The sequence below is a fragment of the Dendronephthya gigantea genome, unplaced genomic scaffold, assembly GCF_004324835.1.
Source record: "Dendronephthya gigantea isolate DGI-Jeju-01 unplaced genomic scaffold, DenGig_1.0 000014F, whole genome shotgun sequence".
NCBI lineage: Eukaryota > Metazoa > Cnidaria > Anthozoa > Malacalcyonacea > Nephtheidae > Dendronephthya > Dendronephthya gigantea.
The window spans coordinates 544798-566205 of NW_021163024.1; the positions used below are offsets into that span (position 1 = coordinate 544798).

The window sequence follows — 21408 nt, forward strand, 5'->3', positions numbered from 1 at the left end:
TTTTGTGAGGAATTCGCCTCGAAAGGCAACTGATTTCTCACGTGTGCGAATAGTTTTCTGGCTGAGGTAACTGCCTCGAAAGGTCGTTAGCTCAGCTGATAGCTCTCGTGTGCGGTGGGTTTAACGCATTTTCCTGATATTAAACGTGTTTGATATTTTCTGCCACGAGTATAAAATTTCCTAGTGTGCATGTGGTCAACGAACGACAAGTTGTTCTGAAAACAAGTAAAGCACGCACGCGTGTTATACCTTGAGAATTTACACTAAAATCCATCTGCCAAATTTGACAACTGCATGTGGCGGTATATTTTAAACAAAGTTACAGGCGTTTTTGCGCATGGTATTGCCGGGTGTTGCGGGGTAAAATGGCCAGGTTTCAGAGAGGATTCTGTTGAGAACATGGGGTCACTTGGACACTGGGACTCACTGAGGGAGGGGTGGGGTGAAAACACCATTCGGAAACGTTTGGATTTCATTTTAGTTTATTTAGAGTTTGATTTTTTAAAAAATATTGGTGTTAATGCTTGTTTTAAGTTTCTATTAGTTAATGTTAATATTTTATCTGCCAAAAATTTTAGGAGGGCTCAGCCTTCCCAAATCTACATTAAATTTTACATTAAAGGGAGCTCAGCTCCCCAGAGCCCTCTTCTACAACCCAACTAGTGTGATATCAAATCTATCATGTCTAAGCTTTATCTCGCAGACTGCGAGCATGAAAGATGCTACTGAACTCAGTATACTCGTTTCGGATACTGCTAGGCCTTTTTGGACGATTTTCTACGAAGTCTGATTGAACAATTATTTGTCCATTTTTTCCTGTCTCTATTTTGAAATCTTCCAATGTGCTATCCACTGATTCCTTTTGAAGATAACTAAAATATATATTATTACTTCAATGTAATTCCAGGAACTCCTGTCATAAAACCTAATCAATCACTGTCTGTACAGTATTTTGGCAAAGTTTTGGGGCAAGCCCTAAAGATCACAACTTTGGGGAAATGTTGTGTTTTAGAACCCAGAATTTTCCCGTGCGGGATATATGCAAAGTATAATTTCTTGGAATTGTCTTCAAATGTTCACATTTTGTATTGGTTTCAAGAATAAAATTAATTTTCATCCATGCAACAAAGCCAGGAAACCCATGCTGGTGAATACCGGCTGTGACTAAAACTTTTGCACAATACTGTATACACGTACAACTGACTTAGTTATAGTTGTCTTTTCTTTCAAAAGTGGGTACAGCCCGTGATGTATATTCCATCGTCAGAGTTTATATGTTTTGAAACGGTAAAACCTTTTTTGAATTATGTTTATATGATGCTTATTACTCAAAAACACTAATCGGTTACAAACCATTTTAGGCAAATTCCTGTTTGCGTTCCCTGATTTTGGTAGCTGACTATTTCATCTTTACTTCTTGGTCCAGTCTTACTCAGTTGAAATGTTAATGACCTGGAAATGGAAGATTTAACTTCATGTCAAAATTTATTAGGTTCAGAGATAGTTGAAACTTTTAAACAAGGGTTGTTTATTTCATCATAAAGTGTGTATCAATCACGTTACATGTCGCAGCTCTCGGAAGCTTTTGTCCAATTGGATAATGCTTTTCTATGCCTTCTAAAGAACGAAGCTATGCTATTGGTTGAAACAGGAATGTATTGTAAAGTTCATGCAGCCAGTGAAAATCATTCTTGCGAGGAGCTGCGACACTACTTAAAAACTCCGCAACAACTAAATATTCATAAATATTCGCTTTTTTCAATAACAAAAGATTGTAGCCGTAGGCCTCTGGGAACTATTAAGGTTGCCGTTTTTTATACACCCTATACACCCTATACAATAACTATTTCTGGAAAAGGGATCGTCAAACTGTAATATTTATTTTAGAGTCTTCATAAATACAGCATGCAATTCATCCGGGTTTCAACTGTAGAAATACAATAGACTTTGAACACGTATGTATATATACTTCAACATGCATGTGACCTGTGCCCGAAATAAAAATATTTCATGATAAAATTGACCATGCATGATGAATTTATTCAATTCATTTTTAATTTGAATTTATTTTCCAACGAGCGTGTGGTATGGAACGAATTGTGTTTTTTCCTTTTGAATATTTTTGAATACAACCAAACAAACCATTTTGAATAACAGATGTTCCAAGGTCTTAATTTGATGGGAAAATGAGTCAACTATCGGTCCTCCGGAAGGAATCGAACCTACGATAGTTGGCTCATTTTTCCATCAACTGTTCCTGGCTTGAATTTGAAGTGTGTATAATTCAACTCGAAATTAAGACCCTTTGAACCTCTAGAATTTACCTGCATCGAGTGAAGTGCTAAAAATCATAATTCATTTGAATGCAATATATGAAGATTGGACTTTAAATCGACAATAAATTTTAATTCGATACTAATATATGATTACGTATTTTTACCTCAATGATTGATTTTGCTTTTCTAATTTCGTCCTTAAACTTGAATTTTCTGAATCTAGCAAACGAACTCTGCAACACAAAATGCAATAATAGTTCATCTATTTATAAGGCAAAATAATGAACATATCTGTTGCTTTGTTAATCAGTTAGTCTTTATAATATACGGTAGGAATATCAAAGACAGTCTGTTAAATACCAAAATCACTTCTATCAGAAAATTTGCATGACTCTATAATAATAGTTCGGCTTGCATGGCATGCAAATTAACCATTTCAGATGTTGTGGCCATGGATTAGCCAAAAGAACTTAACCATTTCAGACCATCAGGCCATGTACGCCTCATTGGCGCAATAGGCCTAGATGATGATGATTTCAGACCATGTGATTTGAAACGGTTTAATTTAATTTGCATACAAGCTGAAAAGGTCTATAATATAAGATTGTCTATTATTGTCTATTAAGTATTATAAGATTGTTCATAAGATTTTCCGAAAACATCAATGATGAAAAATATACGTTTATTTAACATGTCAAAATACCCAGCAAATTTGCATAAAAGTCAAGCTAAATTTATGCTCTGGAGCCCGCGAACGCTGATGAGATGAAGGAAAGCTTTGAGACGAAGGAAAGAACGAAAATATTTAATTTCCGACAAGTAAATCCAGTTATTCTAATTATTGATATTCTCCGCTAAAAACTTGCCTTTTTTCTAAACTTTCTAAATGTTGTTTTTTTCTCTTTCTACTCTCTTGCGCCGATATCTTTCAAGAAAAAAAATAAAATGTGATTAAAGAAGTTATAAAATGTTAGAAAAAAGGTTAAGAATTACTTAAAACTTGTGCATTATTGTCACGCTACAATTTTCTTTCGATATGTTTACGTATGAAAGTAAAATGGTCTGGCTTAGATTGTACTCTGCGGATTAAGTCATAATGTTGGGACCAAGTCTATAATTTAACCACCTAAAATGTAGTCAAGGGCTGCATACAATTACCATTTTGTCATTCCTATTTCAATTAAGTTGAAGGGAGTATTTATGAAGTTTGAACAAGAAATACTTATGTTACAGACAACAGTCTAGATCTGTCGCCGACATAACAAAAGCTCTGGTATTTTAGTTCTGCAATAAAAGAGTTCTTACTTTGTTTTTGAGCTTCCGCCGAACCTTTTTCAAAGCAAATTCTTCAGCCTATTAAAAATAAATCAGCCGGAAATCTTTACTGCACGAAGAAGAGTGGTTCTTTTTAGTGCACCTGAATAGACCTTTTTCATAATGTCGTTAAAACGCGTAAAGTACGATGTCACGAAGTTTGATTGGTAGTTTTGTGGAGCCAATCAAATTTCATGTAACACCATACTTTCCGCGTTAGACGTCATTATAGGAAAGATCTATTACAACGAACGATTGTCTGACTGTGTTTCCACCTGATTTTTGTGAATACCCAGAAAATTCTGTTTCCTGCTCTTTGTCATAACGTTTAACTCACAGAGTTTAGACTTTGCAGATTACAGTGTAGATGAGTATACTGGATAGATAACATTTGTTTTCTTTCGCTTCAGACAAAGAAATCAACCGTCTATAGCAGTTTCGCTAATTCATTCAGTATAATAACAGTCCTGATTGTGGTGCCATAATCATATTGCTCTGAAAACAACAGCCTTCCAAACCTTAAAGGTGGGTAGAGACCGTACTGCAAGCAAATGCTTTGTTAAATATGTTTACATGCATTTTTGAATAACTATATTTCTTAAAATATCACTATTTCAGTGACTATATTATTATGTAGCTCTAAATGATAAATCATGCACGAAACATGCTATTGAAATTTCAGCAATTGCATGTATATCAAGTTGCCTACACTTTGTTATGAGCAGAACTGATGCGCTGAAGCCACTATAAATACCATTGTTGATAAAGAACATACGATAGACGGAGTTAGGTTGGAAACTTTTCAATTTCATGCAGCCCGGCGATTGCATTAAATTGGGGGACACATTGTAAGACTGAGTGACCCTAATGTATGTATCCACTTAGTGTGTTTATACCTTAGACAAAGGTGCAACAGCATCCTAATGCATGTTTCCACTTAGTGTATTTATACCTTAGACAAAGGTGCCACAACATCCTAATGTATGTTTCCACTTAATGTGTTTATACCTTAGACAAAGGTGCCACAACATCCTAATGTATGTTTCCACTTAGTGTATTTATACCTTAGACAAAGGTGCCACAACATCCTAATGTATGTTTCCACTTAGTGTGTTTATACCTTAGACAAAGGTGCCACAACATCCTAATGTATGTTTCCACTTAGTGTATTTATACCTTAGACAAAGGTGCCACAACATCCTAATGTATGTTTCCACTTAATGTGTTTATACCTTAGACAAAGGTGCCACAACATCCTAATGTATGTTTCCACTTAGTGTATTTATACCTTAGACAAAGGGGCCACAACATCCACACCATCCACACCAGGCTGATCAGAAAAAAATGATTTAATGTTTAGTGTAGGAATCCCGCGTTTCTTGTGTACCTGAAATTATATTTTGAAAATGTAGCAGTGAGACACTTCAAAACGACTGGTGTTGGTGGAGTTAGATCTTATAATAGCGTTAGCTAGTATACATTGTGAGTGTTGTCATGGAATAAAGCGGACTATTTAGATTGTAGATGACTAATATAACTATAATACAGCACAGGGAAGGGGATAAAGATGATTCATGAATTACTCTGCAGGAATTAAGACGCTTGCACCATTCATTATACGATGCAAAAATATAACGATTATGCAAAACTATGATGTGAAAAGAACTATTATTATATAATCATGCAAATTTTATGATAGAAATGATTTTGGTATTTTACCCGACATTTTTGACTAAAGTTTGACTTTGCCTACGGACTTCTTGGACAGTTCAGTTACATGTAGTCTGCATGTCCAAAAGGTTTAAAAGTGTTTCATGGACACACTTTACAGATAGACCGCGTAAGACCTGCAATTAACATGCAGAGTCACGGGCATCCAGGGCCGCCCAGAGAATTTTGGGGACCCGCGGCAAAATTCTCCTTAAAGGTCCAACTTGCACAGCAAAAAAAACTGCGGCTTGAACTTTGAGAAGTGTAAGAAAGTTAAATTTTGGGCGGTAGAGCATTGTTGAAATTTTCATCGAAGTTTTAGGGTGCAGAAATGCGATTTCCTTCGTTTTGGGAGTGAAATTTTTGCAATATCTAATGAACCTTGGACTAAGTATGATATTGACAAGCATACCACTTTGTCATGTTCTATAGCATCTCTCGCGCTCTCCTTTTTTTCATAGAAATCCATCTGGAAGGCAAATATTCAGTGATAAAAATACATATTTAATCTTTAGTGTATAAGATTTAATGTAAGATTTTGAGTAAAAACATTGTAATAGAGAGACGGGGTGATGGATACTTGTGCCTTATGAAATAAGATCAATAAGATTAAAGTTTCATAATTTATTGCGCCATAACTGATTCAATTGAAGCTTGGATTCTTCGCTTACATTAGTGGCACAACATGCTTTCAAGCAATGCAGCAAAATTTATTGACATGGTCAACTTTATAACTGAAGTGAATAAAGACATTTTTAGGGGATTTTTTATAAGATACAGTTGTAAACTTCGAGCCAATGCATTTTAAATCGTCTGGAAGCGAATTAAATAAACTTGTTCCACTAAATGATAACTTTGACTTAGCAGTTTCAGTTTTAACGACGGGGATCTCCAGGTCTGTCAGACATGATCTCGTGTCGAGAGGGAGAAATACTGTTAGCCCCTAACCTAACCATTTGGCAATATATCCATTAGTTACCAATACTGTATGTATATTGTACAACTAAAACTTGAGTTTAATCAGATTTAAAAGATATCAAATTGAGCTCACTAAATGAACATATTTTCAAGTATGATGACTCTACCTAGCTGTACTGTTAGTCTGTTATATAGTTATATATTGTGACTGAAAATCTCTACATGTGTTATGTGGGCAATTCTTATCGAGTTGCATTGTTAATTAAGAAATATTCTTCAATTATTCAAAATCTCGTGATTGCGAAGCCTTTGAGTACCTGATAAATATGTCCTAACACATTGTGACAATCCAAAAGACAGAACAAAGAACTGAAGGAGTCACACAAGCGAAGTATAAGATCCAATTCACACTAACAGCGAGATCGAAGCAAGGTTTTATTAAAAAATTGTCAGAATGACAGCATTAACCAGAATCCCCTCAAGCAATATTTCCACGTATATTCCTGCTTTATTTACAACCTTCTGTTAGTAAAAGGTTATAGTTTTGCCAACAAACAGCAAAAGCCACCTGCTAAAGAAACGGCGGGATTAACTGGTTCTAAACACAATACCCATTCAAGCGATGAATTTGCTGGCATGCATTCATTCATTCTGATACACGTGTGCACTTGGTTCTAAAGTTTGATGCTAAATTTTACATGAAAAGCTTTGTTCCTTTTTCAATACGTCACAGGAATGTGGATAAATTTAAATTAGTTTTTATTCCTTGATCTTTTGATTGCGTTGTAGCTTAGCTTGATGCTCATTAGAATTTTAAGCGACTCTAATGTACCGTATTTTGTTATTCGTGGATGTCATCGACATTCATCTAAGATAATGACCTTCGTTGACCTTCAGACAATGCCGTTAGTTTACAGGTATTACAGCCTCACACAATGACAATGTAAAATCTTTAATACTGATTTGCATGTATTTTACTCCGGTAATTTCAGACCTCTCTCAGACTCTCACAAAGATGTTGAATGCGGAAAGCCAGATGTTACACGAACGTTAATTGGCTTTGCAAAATTTAAGAACCAATCAAACTTCGTGTGACATCAGGTTTTCCGCATTTGACGTCATCATGAGGAAGGTATGTCATTTAATTATGATCAGTACAAACCGGACGCTTTTTCAACCCTAATATTCAGCCCAACTCTGTAGGTACGTGTCCCAGGGTGCCGATGAAAAATGGGCGCGGTTGAAATCACTTGTTGTTGGAACTTTAAAAAATGATAACCACTTGCTTATAACCGTAATTATAAAAAACTCCTCACCGTACACTAACTATTACGCATGTTTAGCTGAGCTAGCAACTTACTCGCCGTATATCAGTGAGGTATACTGTGTTAGAAATCCATTTTGCAGGATTAAAATCGATTATTCTTTTGATATTCATTATGAAACTAGTTGAAATTTTGGAATTATGCTTAGTTATAGAACTATAACCCTGACATAAATTTAAAAGCGAAGTAAAATATGTTTCAGGAGATATTTTAAATTGTAAATATAGGGTTTTATTAGTACTTTCCGGCAATGTCAGAGAGCGAATAGTATAATTATTGTTTTACAACATTGCCTGCCATAACTTTATAATAATAAAAATATGCAAACGTTTAATATTTTCGCTGTATTACTGGCTGTTTTTGGTAAAATATTGAGCGCAAGTGTACTTGGATATATAAATTCCATAATCCCTTTCTTCGTCAAAATGACGTTTTTAAGCTAAGCCAATCAGAATGCTATAGCCATGTCGGATTGCAAACACGACCAGGGCTCTTTCAATTTAAGTATGCTAACCTTTTACAATGGGGGAGGATGCTTTAAATAACCTGAGACAAAGAACATTTGAAAAGAGCATATCAAATACTCCTGTCTCCCCTCGATAGAGTCAAACTTTTCGAAGGAAATTTCCTTAAAAGTGAGAAGGCTGAACACGACAACAGCAAATGTGCTTACGGAATTTATTGTACAAGTACAAAAATAGAATACAAAGATAATTCTAATCCAGTACTGCATTTAATTAAGTTCGGTCTATATACAGTGTAATTTATACCTATAGTCCAGACAACTGACTTAAAAAAGCGGGGACTTTTACGTCAAACGAGATTACTTTTTTAATGCCAAAATATACATTTACTCAATTGAGTACAGTAGAAACACAAAAGAAAAAAATATTTGCACATCAGAATCCCTGTAGAAATGTTACTTGTGTCTTATCTTACTAATCTTACGAAATGAAACTGAGTACATTAAAGTGACTGTAATGTTTAATTAAACGTGTACCAGTAATAAAGACTGTGTACTGAATGCTGCAAATTTCTGCCATAAAAATTACACGAAAATAATTCAAAATGGTGTGACCAACCAAATGCATATCTTTGTTAAACTGTTGTTAACTTTTTTAGAACAATGCATGTTAATGCGAGAAATCATTGAACACAGAAGTGTGGTCTAAATGTTTGCAGAGAAACGCAGATAATCCCTGCTTTAATCAAGTCCGTTGACCGTTATCAGCCATAACTTTTTGGCTTTCGTCAATTTCATTTAATATCTACATTATATTTATATGATACCACATATTTGTCTAATATTCAATAATTTAGTGAATTTACTACCAATTTACTACCTAACTATTTTTTGATTGATATAATTACGAAAGTAATTAAGTAAAAATTACGCAGATAATTATAAAATCTATAGGCGTGGGATTTAACCATTTATTAAGTTATTATCAAGGCCGCACAGAAGAGGGCAGGGGGTAGGACAAAAACGGCAATCTTCTCCGGGCACCAAGCTGATAGGGGGCCACCCAGGCCATGCATTAGGTATCGCAGGGATATCATTAAACAATTCTTGGAAATATGCATAGTTCTCGTTGGCAGGTGGGGGGTTTATAGTTTAATTTCGAGGTGCATGCATGGCTATTGATTTTCCTGCATTCTGATTGGTCAAGATTCACTGTCTCTGAAGTAATAGTCACTTGTAACCACCTCGGCGACTAATTGCTAAATAGAATAAACAATATACTGTATTTAATATGGTGAAAATTTCACCCAAAACCATAAGGAAATCGCTTGTGCTGCACCCCAAGTATCAGAATTTCGGGGAGTATGACCCCACCCTTTCGATTGCTTTATTATCCCCCAAGCTTTAAGATACCTTACGAACACCACTCAAGCTTCAGGCGATACATTAAGTCATTATTGAACGGGCGGCATCACAGTGGAGCTATGTTACAGGAACTAGCTACGCCATTTTATTCTGATGCATTTTTCTTGCGAGACTTTTGCCCCGGGCCCCTAACATTCTCTGTGCGGCCCTGGTTTTAATTGTGATACGCGGGGACTATTTTGGTAATATATTTCCGAAAAGGCGAATACAATCAATCGGATAGATTTTGGATATAGTATGGTTTATCCGCAGATTATAAGGTTAAATTACTATCGGATATCATCGCTAATCTTATCGCACGTCGGATATTATCTTCTGATCTCCTCAAGGGAAATCCAGGGTGGTTTACCACATGCCTGATATTTTCATCGCAGTGACTCCAATGCTACACAAAGCTCTCTCTCGGAATTGGGCTTTTAGGAGCATGGTCGGTGAGAAAATCTGGTAATTCTGACAAATTATCGTTTTCTGTGCCGAGGCTGACGAGACTGCTCGAGTCAGTTTCTTTTCTTGGTCGACCGTTGTGATAAAATGATCTCTCAGTGAAGTCTAATGTGAGATATCCTTCAAGGTTTTCGACAATAGACAGGAAGGTAGGCCTATTTCTAGGTTTTTGTTGCCAGCAGAGCAACATTATTTCCAACCTGAGAAAATATTTGGTAAAGTAAATTATATTTAAAGTGATTAATGGACTTTTGCATAATAGACCAACAAAAACGATCTAGGCAACAAAAAGAAAATTGAAAGAGCACACCTAATTTGCAAAAAGTGCAATAGGCATTAAGTAAAAAAAAGGTTAAGGGTTATTGTGAAAGTTAAAGTGACGAAAGTGAATGATGGAGTGATAAAAGTAGAGAAACCCGACGAGAGGTGACTTCGGTCGACTTAAAAATCGTTTCTCCTGAGCTATTTTTTTAACACAATCAGAAATTCTGTCGTTGAATAAATTCGCTCAAATCGAATCAGTCATAATACTTACAACTTTCTTGGATACGATTCAGGAATATCCATAATATTTCCGTCCAGAACAAACTTCATTACTTCCTCATTGGATTTTCCTTGATACGGCTGTTCGGCTAACGTCGCCATTTCCCAGAGAACTACGCCATATGACCTGATCAATAAAGATTAATTCATGACTTGTTTTGATTAGTTGCCTGTTTTTTACATCAGCTTTTTAATGCGATCAAATAGTCGTTTGGTGAACAACAAGCTGTTTTTGCACTTGAGACAATCACGAAATGCATGCGTGAAGAATATGTAAAAATTGACAACTTCGCATAGCTATATTTTCCGTACGTTGGCTTAATATATAGCCAGGCAGATACTGTATGGGTTCATTGGCTTGTCCGCAAAGGTTTAGTAACTTTGCTTACCAAACATCAGAAGCACTGCAAAATACTCCATCTCTCAAAGACTCTGGAGACATCCAGCGAACTGGCAAAAAACCTGGAAAATTTTGATCACAATTAACCATGTCCATGTAACTCCAGAATTACATGTACTGCAGTTAGGAAATTAACGAAGAGTATTATATTACATTGATCAAAATAAAAATAAAAATAAAAAAATCCACGCGGATATGTGTAAATGCAATATTCCAGATAACTGACTTGTTGTGGTTGTTAAGAACTGTTGGTCGAAATTTGCTTTTTACTTTAAAAAATCATACCTTTAGTGCCTTTTCGATAGTAATCTGTTTCGTATACATCTCGTGCTAGTCCAAAATCTTGAAACACAAGAATATGAAAATAAAAGCAGGAAATAATACACTTTACTTTTTTCTTGCGGTCCAAATTAATATTTTAGCGTTTTCTGCAATCTGATTGGCTACGCGAGCGGTCCGTATGAGGCCGTACGGACCGCGCGAGATTTAAAAGCACAGATCCAACGCTAAAATACGAATTCTGACCGCAAGAAAAAAATAAATCTATTATTTACTAGTCGGTCTGTATAAGGAAATATTTCGTTGAAAACGATATAACAGACTAGCTCACCTCCAATTTTGCAGGTTTGATTGCCTGATACCATACAATTCCTTGCAGCAAGATCTCTAAATGAACATGGAATAAAAAACACATCGTGAAAGGAACTTTACTTTATGAATAGAAAATATTTTTCATTCATTCTTTTTACACCTCCTTCTGTACATAAAATATTCGATTAGTTATTGCATATGTTGAAGCTTTAGACGAATGCTTTCAGATAATTGAGACTATAAGCATGCAATATTTATAACTAGGGCCAAAATGTGATCGCATCTTTAGCATTTACAATCCGCATTAGCTAGTAATCCCTAGTTAGCGCATGTCTGTTATTCAATGCGAACTCGGCGCTCGGCGCTATCTTAGCAAGATGATGCCACTGATCTCAATATACAAAGCCACTCCTCGCTACCTTAGCAAGATGATGCTCTGATCTCAATATACAGTTAAACCTTACATAGCTGCCGTCTATGTTCACCAAGCTGTGGCTTCACTTGGTGCGCGATTTAGATTCACTCATATCGAAAATATTATATCAAGTATATGAACTATATATGGTACTCATATTGTGCACATTCAGAGAGATAAAACGTCCGTTTTATCAATACCTTAAGTGTAATCATAAAAAGTACACCATGTAATTGTGTAGCTTGTTAAAAACTGTATACAAAACCAGATGTATGCATTTTACCTGTGAACAAACTTTCTATCAGCCAAATACGCCATTCCATCCGCAATCTCAGCGGCCATTTGAAACAGTTCAACATTTGTCGGCGGCGGAAGAGAGCAATCTTCCTCTGAATCCTGAATGTGATAAAATAGTCGTGACATGTCACACTTTTGACCGACGAAGTGCAAACACAAAAGCTCGTCAAATGTGAAATATATTCGCTACAGTATTTGCCTACCACAAATCGCATGTACAGCGGCGTAACTAGAACGATAATTGGGGGAGGAGTGCTACAACAGCTTACAATAGCAATCCGTCGGGCAGAACTGAATGTATGAAAATTCACCAAATCTCCCCCCCCCCCCAATTACCGTTCTTGTTACGCCCCTGCGCATTTTGTTAAATAATGAGGAATGGCGTTAAAAAAGTTAAAATAATTTTCTCACCGGTCTGCGTTTCCGCAGAAAACTTTTCAGGTCTCCATTTTCCATCAGTTCCATGATCACTAGGACTGGATCACCGGCAGAAACCACTCCAAGTAACCGCAATACATGATTGCAATTAAATGCTCTATAGTGAAGTAAGATTAATAATAATTAAGTTGTTAAATAATTAAATTCAATAAGTTAAAGAATTGTTAACATCAATAACATCACAATGGAATGAAAGGTACTCGCGTCGATGAGTATAAATTTGTGGAATTTTTGTCATTAATTTACACCGTACGCAAGTCATAGTTTCAATGTAACGGTCAATGCAAAGCCAAACCTACTTCATAATCGAAGCTTCTTTCAAAAATTCAACTTTGTCTCGAATGGAACTGGTATCACTTACAGTCTAAAGAAACGAGAGCAAATCCAATATGTAGGTTACTCAACTCGACTGTTCTAAATTAAACTAAAGAAAATTTGCGAATAGTTCGCTATGGAACCATTTCACTGTTAGTGGAACTCCAGCAAATGACACCTTAAGGCTTTGTCACACGGTGCAATTTTTCTTGCAACTGGCAATGCAATTCTTCTTTCGAGAGATGTAAATTTGGCAACTACCGAACTTTTGTCTTTATTACAATCCATGGCGTCTCTTATAATTACATTTTGAAGACTCTTCACTAATTTACATCCCTCAAAGTACAATGGCGTTTGCAAGAAAAATTGCACCGTGTAACATGGCCTTTACAGTTATTCTAAAGATGCTTTTTATACCTTAACTCATGAATTAAACTAAAGGAAAATGGGATAGACCACTCAGTGTGGTTGGGATTAAAGAAAGAGTGTTGGAAGAGTCTGTGCTCTCCTATATTTTCTTTATTGAATTAACTTTCATCTAAACACATTTTGTGAAAAGTTAAACGAATCGACTCCAAACATACCTTGACGGCAACTTTGCAAGAATGAACGCCAGGTAATATTCCAACAGCTTCCCCTTCCCATACCATTCCGAATGAACCATTGCCAAGTTCACGTATTAGAGTGACATCACCGCGTGGCACTTCCCATTCATCCGGAACATATACTAATATTTGAGGAGGGAAAAGGCTTTTCAAACAAACGGTAGTATTTTGATCGGGAAATTACGTTCGTTTAAGACGTCGCACTTTTCATGTGCCAAATCAAATGCTTTTTTCTTACCGTCCGAGCAGTTCCAGTATTCCGGATTAGTTGAAGAAAAAAGAACTCCGGCTCCATGTTTACTCTTCTTGTGCCTAAAATGAAAACAAATATGTCCACAGTTGCTTCCAGTGTACTTTACCAAAGAAACAAGTATTGTCTTGGAAAATCCTAACATTGCGATGTTTTGGTGTACTAATGAAAACAGCAGGGGTGACCCGTGTGTTCGAAATTTACGGTTTCTTTAAAAATCATGAAAATGAATGGCAGGCATGAGCGCAATATGAAATATGAACATCGTAGAGTATGACTCTGTACTTGATGTTAAGTGCCAAATTAATTGGATGTTTCATTATCATAATATACCCACTTCAAGGTACCTTAAACATTAAAAGTACATCAAAGATTCATGAGGCCGGAAATTGATGTAATGCGCAAAATTGATGTTATGCGCAAAATTTTTTTGGTACATTTACAGTAAAGGTTCAAAAAAGGCCAGTTTATTCACAGCATCGTGTTTATTGTGAACGCCAAGTATGCGAAAATACTTTCAATAATAATTCGTAGGGGGAGGGGGGAGGAGTTGCAGACCAGTTGCCAAACATCGGTTGTGATACAACCCGAAGTTGTCAGGGATATTAGAATGTTTGTTTGTTCATAGAATTATAAAAATGAGACGATTAGCAGAGTGTCAGAGCCGCAGAACACTCGAAAGTTTTAACTACACTAAAATACTTATTCATTACCGATTTTCGTACATAATATTTCCTAAATTTACCCAAACGTGAACTCCTCTGCACCACCTCTGCAGCAGGCCGAAGATGCAGTACGCATCCCCCCCCGGCAACTCCTAGTAAATCCAACCCTGACGAACAAGCTCAACGGTCAACATACCTTTTTACTAACGAAAACGTAAGAACAACAAAAACTACAAGAGCAAACAGAATGGCGCCAACGCTGACACCAACAACAGTCACAAAGTTGGCGTCTTCTTTTTGAGCTTCAATTCCTGAAACGACGATAAAGTTTGACACAAACAATCATTTTTTTATTCAAAACAAATGACAGGTTTATTACTTGCATTTTATGGAGTATCTGTTCTTATCTGTTCTTAGAACTGGTTTAAGTTTTGGAATAGTTAACGTAGTCAGGAAAAGGCCAGTTTTGTGGGTGAACAGTACTTCTGAAAATGTTGATTTGAAAATGAAGGAACTATACGTTATTGATAATAAATTTATCTCGGGTCTCGGGAATGTTTCTTTCTTTTCTAAAAGCGACGAAGTTGTTATACGTTCAACCATTTATTCCCGGGCAACATAGAGAGATCAAAGTAGATTTAATATGGCCTTCCATTCCGTTTTTTTTTACCAAAGCAAAAGAGCATCCAGATTTGAGGCTTTGAGCCCCATTCACATTGTGCACAATTTTTAGGTTTTTAACGGATGAAGTTAAAATGGTGCAGTAAAAATCAGTATTATGTTAGTATTATTAAGATAAAGATTGAGACGGGATCAGAGCAGTATCAGAGTTCAGTTACCCACTTACCCGGTGGTGTGATTTTTTCATCAATTCTAAAGTTGACCTGGTTACTCCACGAACCATTTCCAACAGGTGTTATAGCCCTTACTTTTGCTGTGTAATCGCCAAATGAAGCTCCTTTTTTAATATACTCGGCATCGATCACACACTGTTGATCATCAACCTAGATACGAACGGAAAGCATTTTCATCAGAAACTACAAATTAATCGTGTTATTCAAATACATCACACGGTCATAAATAATGATAAAATATGAATTGATTGAAAAGTTTTTATTGGCATACCGTTTCATTTCCCTTGATTGGTTTATACTGAATCCAGACATCGTATCTTAAGACCTTCCCGTTCGGTCTATCAGGAGCCTTCCATGTTAACGTAAACTGTTGAAAAGCAAAAGACAAGTTAAGCACCAGGATTTGAAGTTTTGAACGACACTGCATGCAATAATAATACTCGAAACTCGTTTGTTTTTGTTACATCGTAACGTTCTATAACTTCACCTGTTTAGAATCGTTATATGCGTCAAACGTTAGAGTATCACCAACATCATCCGCCGTGTCTAATGTCATGAAAAAAGGAGATTTACATATTATACCTCTCCTATTTAGCTTGCAAGCGCAGTGCGTGATGGTAGTTGATTGTCAAAGTCAATCGTTCAGGGGCGATTTCGAATAAGGTTCAATTTCGTGTTAATAGGATTATTATCCAAATATATTTCCCTTGTAAGAGGTTTTTATGCATGCATGTTCTAAGCTTGTTCTAATTTTCTGCCTTATTCCTACGGTAAAACTAGAAACCATACAATTTAGGGAATCTAGAGCAGGACAGTTGTCTGGTAGCGAAGATAGATACTATCTTTTAAAGCACCGACTGGATTCGATTCTTTCGGAAAGATAAAGTAATGTTAGGGTTCTATGTATGTTAGAGAGACTCCAAGGTCCACAGCACGACCGGTGTCAATTTAAACGTAAAACACACGATAATGATAACGCTAAGTGGAGAACAACCAACGCTGTCTAGGATATATTCCTGGGACTCAAAATTATTCGTTATATTCTAGCATAGGGAATGTCGGTTTTTATTGATAAAGCAGTAGTGCAGTAGCTTAAGTCCTGCCTTAATTCCTGCCCCTATATACATTGCAATTAAGTCAACAGCCTAATATAAAACATCCATGCATCCAAAGTGAATTGGATCCGACAAAATTGGATCGTGTGAAAAGACCTTTTAAGATCCTATTATTTATAAGAGTCTTCGTAAGGAAGATTTACCGCTCTTTCCAGTTCTTCCAAGGACAGTTGAACATTGCGTGACATATCCTCTGTTTTCTCCACAACCAGCTCCAGAATTGCACGCACATACCTGAACATTAGAAATATATGAATGAAGTTTCACGATGCATTACTCATTTGCCGTAGCCCATATAAGGCTGGTTTCAATGGTTAATTATTACTCATTACTCATTTGCCGTATCGAACAGAAAAGTTTATGTTATCCATGTGTTCTCCACAAAGCTAATTGCCTTAAGCACAAAAGAATTAAACGATACTGTCTGATCCGGAGGATAATTTTCCTCTTTTATATGGACTGGAAACCAGCCCATATAAAAACAATAGGTTTTTTAGCAGATCCTTTATATTGATTCTAAAACTCGTTTTAAATCTAGTTTTATTTAAATAACAGCGGGATCCTATTTTATAGCTGGAAGAAAAGCAAGAATAGTGAGTCTAATTCAAAGACTTTCTTTCGCAAAGCACTACAACAAAAAAATATTAAATTGGAGATCATTTTTTTTGGTACTGAATTCATTCTTAACTTACCTCAACACTGTATTCGGTGAAATATTTCAATCCCTCTAAAATAATAGTCTGTTGGGTGGTATTCAGTATAACAAGAGGGGCAGTGGTTGTGGATAACACCGACGTAGGTGTCGTGGAAATTGATGTTGATAATTCTTGTGTATTTGGTCGCTGGGTTGAACATGAAGAATTCTAAAAATATTGATAATATTCAGATTAAGAAATATGGCTCTCGCGAGGTTTTATGCATTTTTTTAAGTAATCTGCAGATGGTTTTCAAATAGGTTGGATCAAAACGAGGCTTTGAACAGTTCATTAACATGCGTTATGACGTCACGTTAACACCATCAACGACGTCATGCAGTTGCACGTGATTGCTCACATAAATACATTGTAAACTCTAATACTGCAACACTAAAAAGAGTATAGTTCTTGGGTTATTTTGACGTGGAAAATATTAGGCGATAATATTGATAGAAGTATTTTTTTTAAATAGTTTTAGTCTTTATTTTGATCACGTTTGTAATGCATACCTTACTGTAATTACCACAAGGCCGAGGAGTTGTAGTGATTTTATTGTTGTTTGTATCATTTTTTTTAAAGACTTCTTGCAAAATTTTATCCTGAAATTCTTTCGCAAACAACGCTTCCTTTAGATCAAGACTTTGTTTTTCATCTTTCTCGTTATCACAGTTGCAGGTTAAATTGACGGGGCAAGTTTGGTTTCCTGACGTCACTAAAACATAATAAAGGTATTGTTTACCGATAAGTCTACCCTAAAGGCCCTGTTACACGGTAAATTTTTCTTGCAACTTGCAATGCAATGTAAATTTGGCAACTACCTAAATTTTGTCTTTATTACACTCCATGGCGTTTCTTACACTAACATTTTGAAGCCTCTTCACTAATTTAGAACTCTCAAAAGTAGAATTGCATTGCAAGTTGCAAGAAAAATTGCACCGTGTAACATGGGCTTAACTCTCACAAGATATTTCACCCCGCGAAATGAAGAGTAATTAATCTAAAAGTATATAAAAATATAAAAAATATTTAAAAAAATAAAATAATTAATTTAAAAATATATATAATAAAGGACTTAAGGTGTATTGAATTTAAAATTAATCCGTGCGTTAATAGTTTATAGCTCTGAATGACGTATTATGCGCCCCGTATAAATTTACTGGAGTCCATTACTGGATTTTTATTGAGCCAAGTGCAATGAAGTACTCACATTTATCTTTTACTTTCTTCTTCTTATAGAAATTGATAGACGAGTCTATATTTTGACACCAATCAACATTAATATTTAAATTCCACAAATATGATGATGATGAACTTTCCTTATATTTCACAAGATAATGCGTTATCTCGCCGTTAGGAAAGAAAGGCTCCCTCCACTTCACTTGCAACGAGGATGAAGATAAATAACTAACCTCGTGACTACGAGGCACAGATGGTTCTAAAACACGATAAAACTACTTTAGTATATTTACACACAACGCCAACGGTGATGCTAATTTACACAGAAAATTATGGCCACCGATTGGTCAAGCGATCTCAAATCAATTCCCGAAAATATAATTTGAAAATGTTGACGAGTAAATTTGTCAAAGTGGCATAGAAAGAAATATTTTTTAATCATCTATGTATGTTGCAGAATTCTTTCGCTTTAAATAACCATTTTAATCGAAATATCTATAGACATTTGTTTTTGCAGTTCAGTTTGTAGAAATCTTTGAATCGAATTGAGAATTTTCAAGAGGGATTTATCCTGTAATTATATGCAATTTTAAGCTCGTGCCAGGCGGCGGATTACAGGGTTGAGCCTGTTTTCCACTAAGCGGAATTTTGTGCGCGGAGCGGAATTTTTCTTTGTTTTTCTCACATTAGTTCTGGTCATATTAGGTTATATTAATGTACCCACTTGTTTGCCTTGTTTTGAAATAAGTGATGTAACTCTTGACACCAGTTCCCCCGATCACAATGGCTTTTACACGAAATGCGTACAGCGTGTGCGCCTTCAGTCCATACACAGTCCCTGAGATGATCGGTCTGGAAATAAAATAAGTGATAAACGTAAAGTTTGGCGCCACTCATATACATGTACGATATGCATTTCTGCATGCGCCAGACATATATGAAACGTGGATTTAATTAGACGCAATCTTAAGCTTTCAATGAAATGACAAGTGAAACAGAAAGAATACCGGACGCACTTTATAAACCCGTAACGCGCCGCTCGTAGAAGCTTTGGTAATCCAAACTCTTTGAGGGGGGGGGGGTCGTTTGTTGAAAAATAAATAAGACTGATAATCGAATAATAAGACTGATAATCGAATAGGTTTTAAATGAGTGGCAAGAGCATTGCACCGGCGTCGCAAAAACGTAGGTTTGATTCCTGCCGGAGGACCTATAGTTGACTCATTTTTCCATCAACTGTTCCTGGCTTGAATTTGAAGTGTGTATAATTCCACTCAAAATTAAGACCCTTTAAAACCTCTAGAATTTACCTGCATCGAGTGAAGTGCCAAAAATCATAATTGATAATCGAATAATAAGACTGATAATCGAATAATATGACTGATAATGGAATGAAATAAACCTAGTATGAATAAACCGAAGAACTGATCTTTTAAAACAATAGTTGACATAGCTTACAAATCGTTAATTTTCAGGAAAAATGTATATATGTTGAAAATGCGAGTTACTAGTTTTAAAATGGATCGGATATCTAGTTTCTATCCTTGGTGTAGTTTAAATTATATTCAGAATTTTTTCTACATTTTTTAAAATTTCGGTTTTACTTTTCGTTTAAAAAAAAACAACTTATAAATACAGGAATACTTGAAATTTGGTGCAAACCTTCTTTTTGAAGAGACGTCTTGACGTTCCCACCTACGAAATATTGAGAAATATTATTAATAATCGGCTTAGAACACATCAACACGAGGGTACATATCTAAGATAAGTTCAGAACTTCATATAATTACGCTAATATATACGAACATTTGCCCAAATGCAACGAATTGAAAAAGTAGCGATGTTTCCACAAGATCCAACTAAACTTACACGTGATCTGAGTTGCAGGCGTCGATATCATCATACTCATTGAGATCAGTACTTGTTCTAAACGTATGAAATTAAAAAAAATATATTTATATTTTAACTGAAAATATTATTACAAATACTACATAACTCTTGTTCTACATGAAATATCTTTAAAGGTGGCATTCAGTGATGTTATAACGAACGCTTCGCTTACATTTTTAATTACTATGTTTTTAAAATATAAAAATAGTCAGAATATTCAACACGATCTATATTCAGCACTCTCTAGTATTTCGGTAGTATTTCGTAAAACATAATATATTTTTGTTGGCAAAAGATCTAAATGAATACGAGTTAATGCTGAGAAAAAAGAAACATGCTAAATTTCAGCAATTTTAAACTAAAGTAGCCTACCCTAGCAGAATTGATGCGTGGAAACCATTGTCACCCCCCCCCCAAAGGAACGAAACTAGAAAGATAATTAGGGGGTGTTCTCAGAACTGAATATATGACTAACACCCTCTCCCCTCCTCTCCGCAATTATCGTCCTGGTCCGGCCCTGCAACCCCCTTTAAAAACTCAACTCACGTTTCTCTATACCAAACAGAATAGAGTATAAGATTTCGATAGTCTTCAACTTTGTTTGGCCAAGAAACTTTCACACAAAGCCCGGGTTTGAAACACTTTTGACGTCCTGTTATTGTTAAATTAACGAAGTTGACATCACCTAAAACAGAGAAAGCAAGAATGAATTATACCAAACCACCCTAAAATCGTAGTGCATTTTAGGATTGTGCTGGGAAAGACAGAAATCTATATTGTTAAAGGAAGAAGCTGGAAATAACTGAAAAGGCGGATGGAGGGGCAGGGCAGACGCCCCCCCCCCCCACCAAAATTTTACAAAAAAGGAATTGATGAAATATTTTCATATCATTGTGAAAACTAGAAAGCAGAAAACAAACTTACAATTTCTGGCATTTCCGTTTGTTGTCTCAGATATATCAACATTCGGATCGCTTTTATTCCATTTTAAAACGTCCTCAACCAATGGATAAATATTTTTAAGGCATAATCGTGGATTTAGCTGCACAAACATTCCATTAATCGTCTTCGGATTTCTGTTATTTATCTTAAAATTTGGATGAAATTCCCAAAGTGACTCCAGGTTAGGATTGTCGAATATCGCCAATGCATAACTAGAAGAAAATTTAAAGGCAAAATGCATCGTATTGTGAGCAAAGTTTTCGTATTTTACAAGTAATAGTCAGCAGTGTTGCTGTCGACAGCGACAAAATGTCCCTCGCCAGTCGCAACAGGAATTATATT

At 35.8% G+C, this 21408-nt stretch overlaps 2 protein-coding genes across 3 annotated transcripts; both read right to left on the reverse strand.

The window, feature by feature from the left end:
* Positions 1 to 497: 497 nt before the first annotated feature.
* Positions 498 to 6787, reverse strand: LOC114519816 (cyclic AMP-responsive element-binding protein 3-like protein 2). Of its 2 annotated transcripts, none has more exons than XM_028539994.1 (8): positions 6536 to 6787; positions 5713 to 5769; positions 4879 to 4920; positions 3582 to 3629; positions 3143 to 3201; positions 2441 to 2509; positions 1354 to 1452; positions 498 to 872 (listed from the first exon to the last, which is right to left on the reverse strand). In XM_028539994.1, exons 2-8 carry the CDS (start codon positions 5767 to 5769, stop codon positions 686 to 688), a joined length of 561 nt encoding a protein of 186 aa, XP_028395795.1. In that variant the 5' UTR covers positions 6536 to 6787; the 3' UTR covers positions 498 to 685. The 2 variants fall into 2 exon arrangements, with proteins under 2 accessions (XP_028395795.1, XP_028395794.1); XM_028539993.1 differs by having other exon boundaries at positions 4879 to 4977.
* A 2454-nt stretch (positions 6788 to 9241) lies between these two features.
* LOC114519777 (insulin-like growth factor 1 receptor) lies at positions 9242 to 21323 on the reverse strand. The gene is made up of 23 exons (XM_028539948.1): positions 21049 to 21323; positions 20671 to 20809; positions 20104 to 20160; positions 19897 to 19929; positions 18959 to 19086; positions 18266 to 18493; positions 17568 to 17770; positions 17056 to 17226; positions 16507 to 16597; positions 15736 to 15794; positions 15520 to 15615; positions 15242 to 15398; positions 14591 to 14705; positions 13718 to 13791; positions 13459 to 13601; positions 12859 to 12923; positions 12533 to 12656; positions 12108 to 12220; positions 11429 to 11484; positions 11104 to 11160; positions 10808 to 10880; positions 10411 to 10545; positions 9242 to 10075 (listed from the first exon to the last, which is right to left on the reverse strand). The coding sequence occupies exons 1-23, from the start codon at positions 21305 to 21307 to the stop codon at positions 9817 to 9819; spliced, it is 2835 nt and encodes a 944-aa protein (XP_028395749.1). The 5' UTR covers positions 21308 to 21323; the 3' UTR covers positions 9242 to 9816.
* Positions 21324 to 21408: the final 85 nt, after the last annotated feature.

What these genes read in the sequence shown, in the direction of transcription:
- LOC114519777 (XM_028539948.1), bottom strand. Translation starts at nt 21,307, where the DNA reads ATGCATTTTGCCTTTAAATTTTCTTCTAGTTATGCATTGGCGATATTC. An exon ending in TCTGTTTGGTATAGAGAAAC is followed by an intron (nt 20,161 to 20,670) that starts GTGAGTTGAGTT and finishes TCATACGTTTAG; the next exon opens with AACAAGTACTGATCTCAATG. An exon ending in CTTGTGGTAATTACAGTAAG is followed by an intron (nt 17,227 to 17,567) that starts GTATGCATTACA and finishes CAATATTTTTAG; the next exon opens with AATTCTTCATGTTCAACCCA.
- LOC114519816 (XM_028539993.1), bottom strand. Translation starts at nt 5,769, where the DNA reads ATGGATTTCTATGAAAAAAAGGAGAGCGCGAGAGATGCTATAGAACAT. An exon ending in AAGCAAAATCAATCATTGAG is followed by an intron (nt 1,453 to 2,440) that starts GTAAAAATACGT and finishes TTCCATTTCCAG; the next exon opens with GTCATTAACATTTCAACTGA. An exon ending in ACAGGAATTTGCCTAAAATG is followed by an intron (nt 873 to 1,353) that starts GTTTGTAACCGA and finishes TATATATTTTAG; the next exon opens with TTATCTTCAAAAGGAATCAG.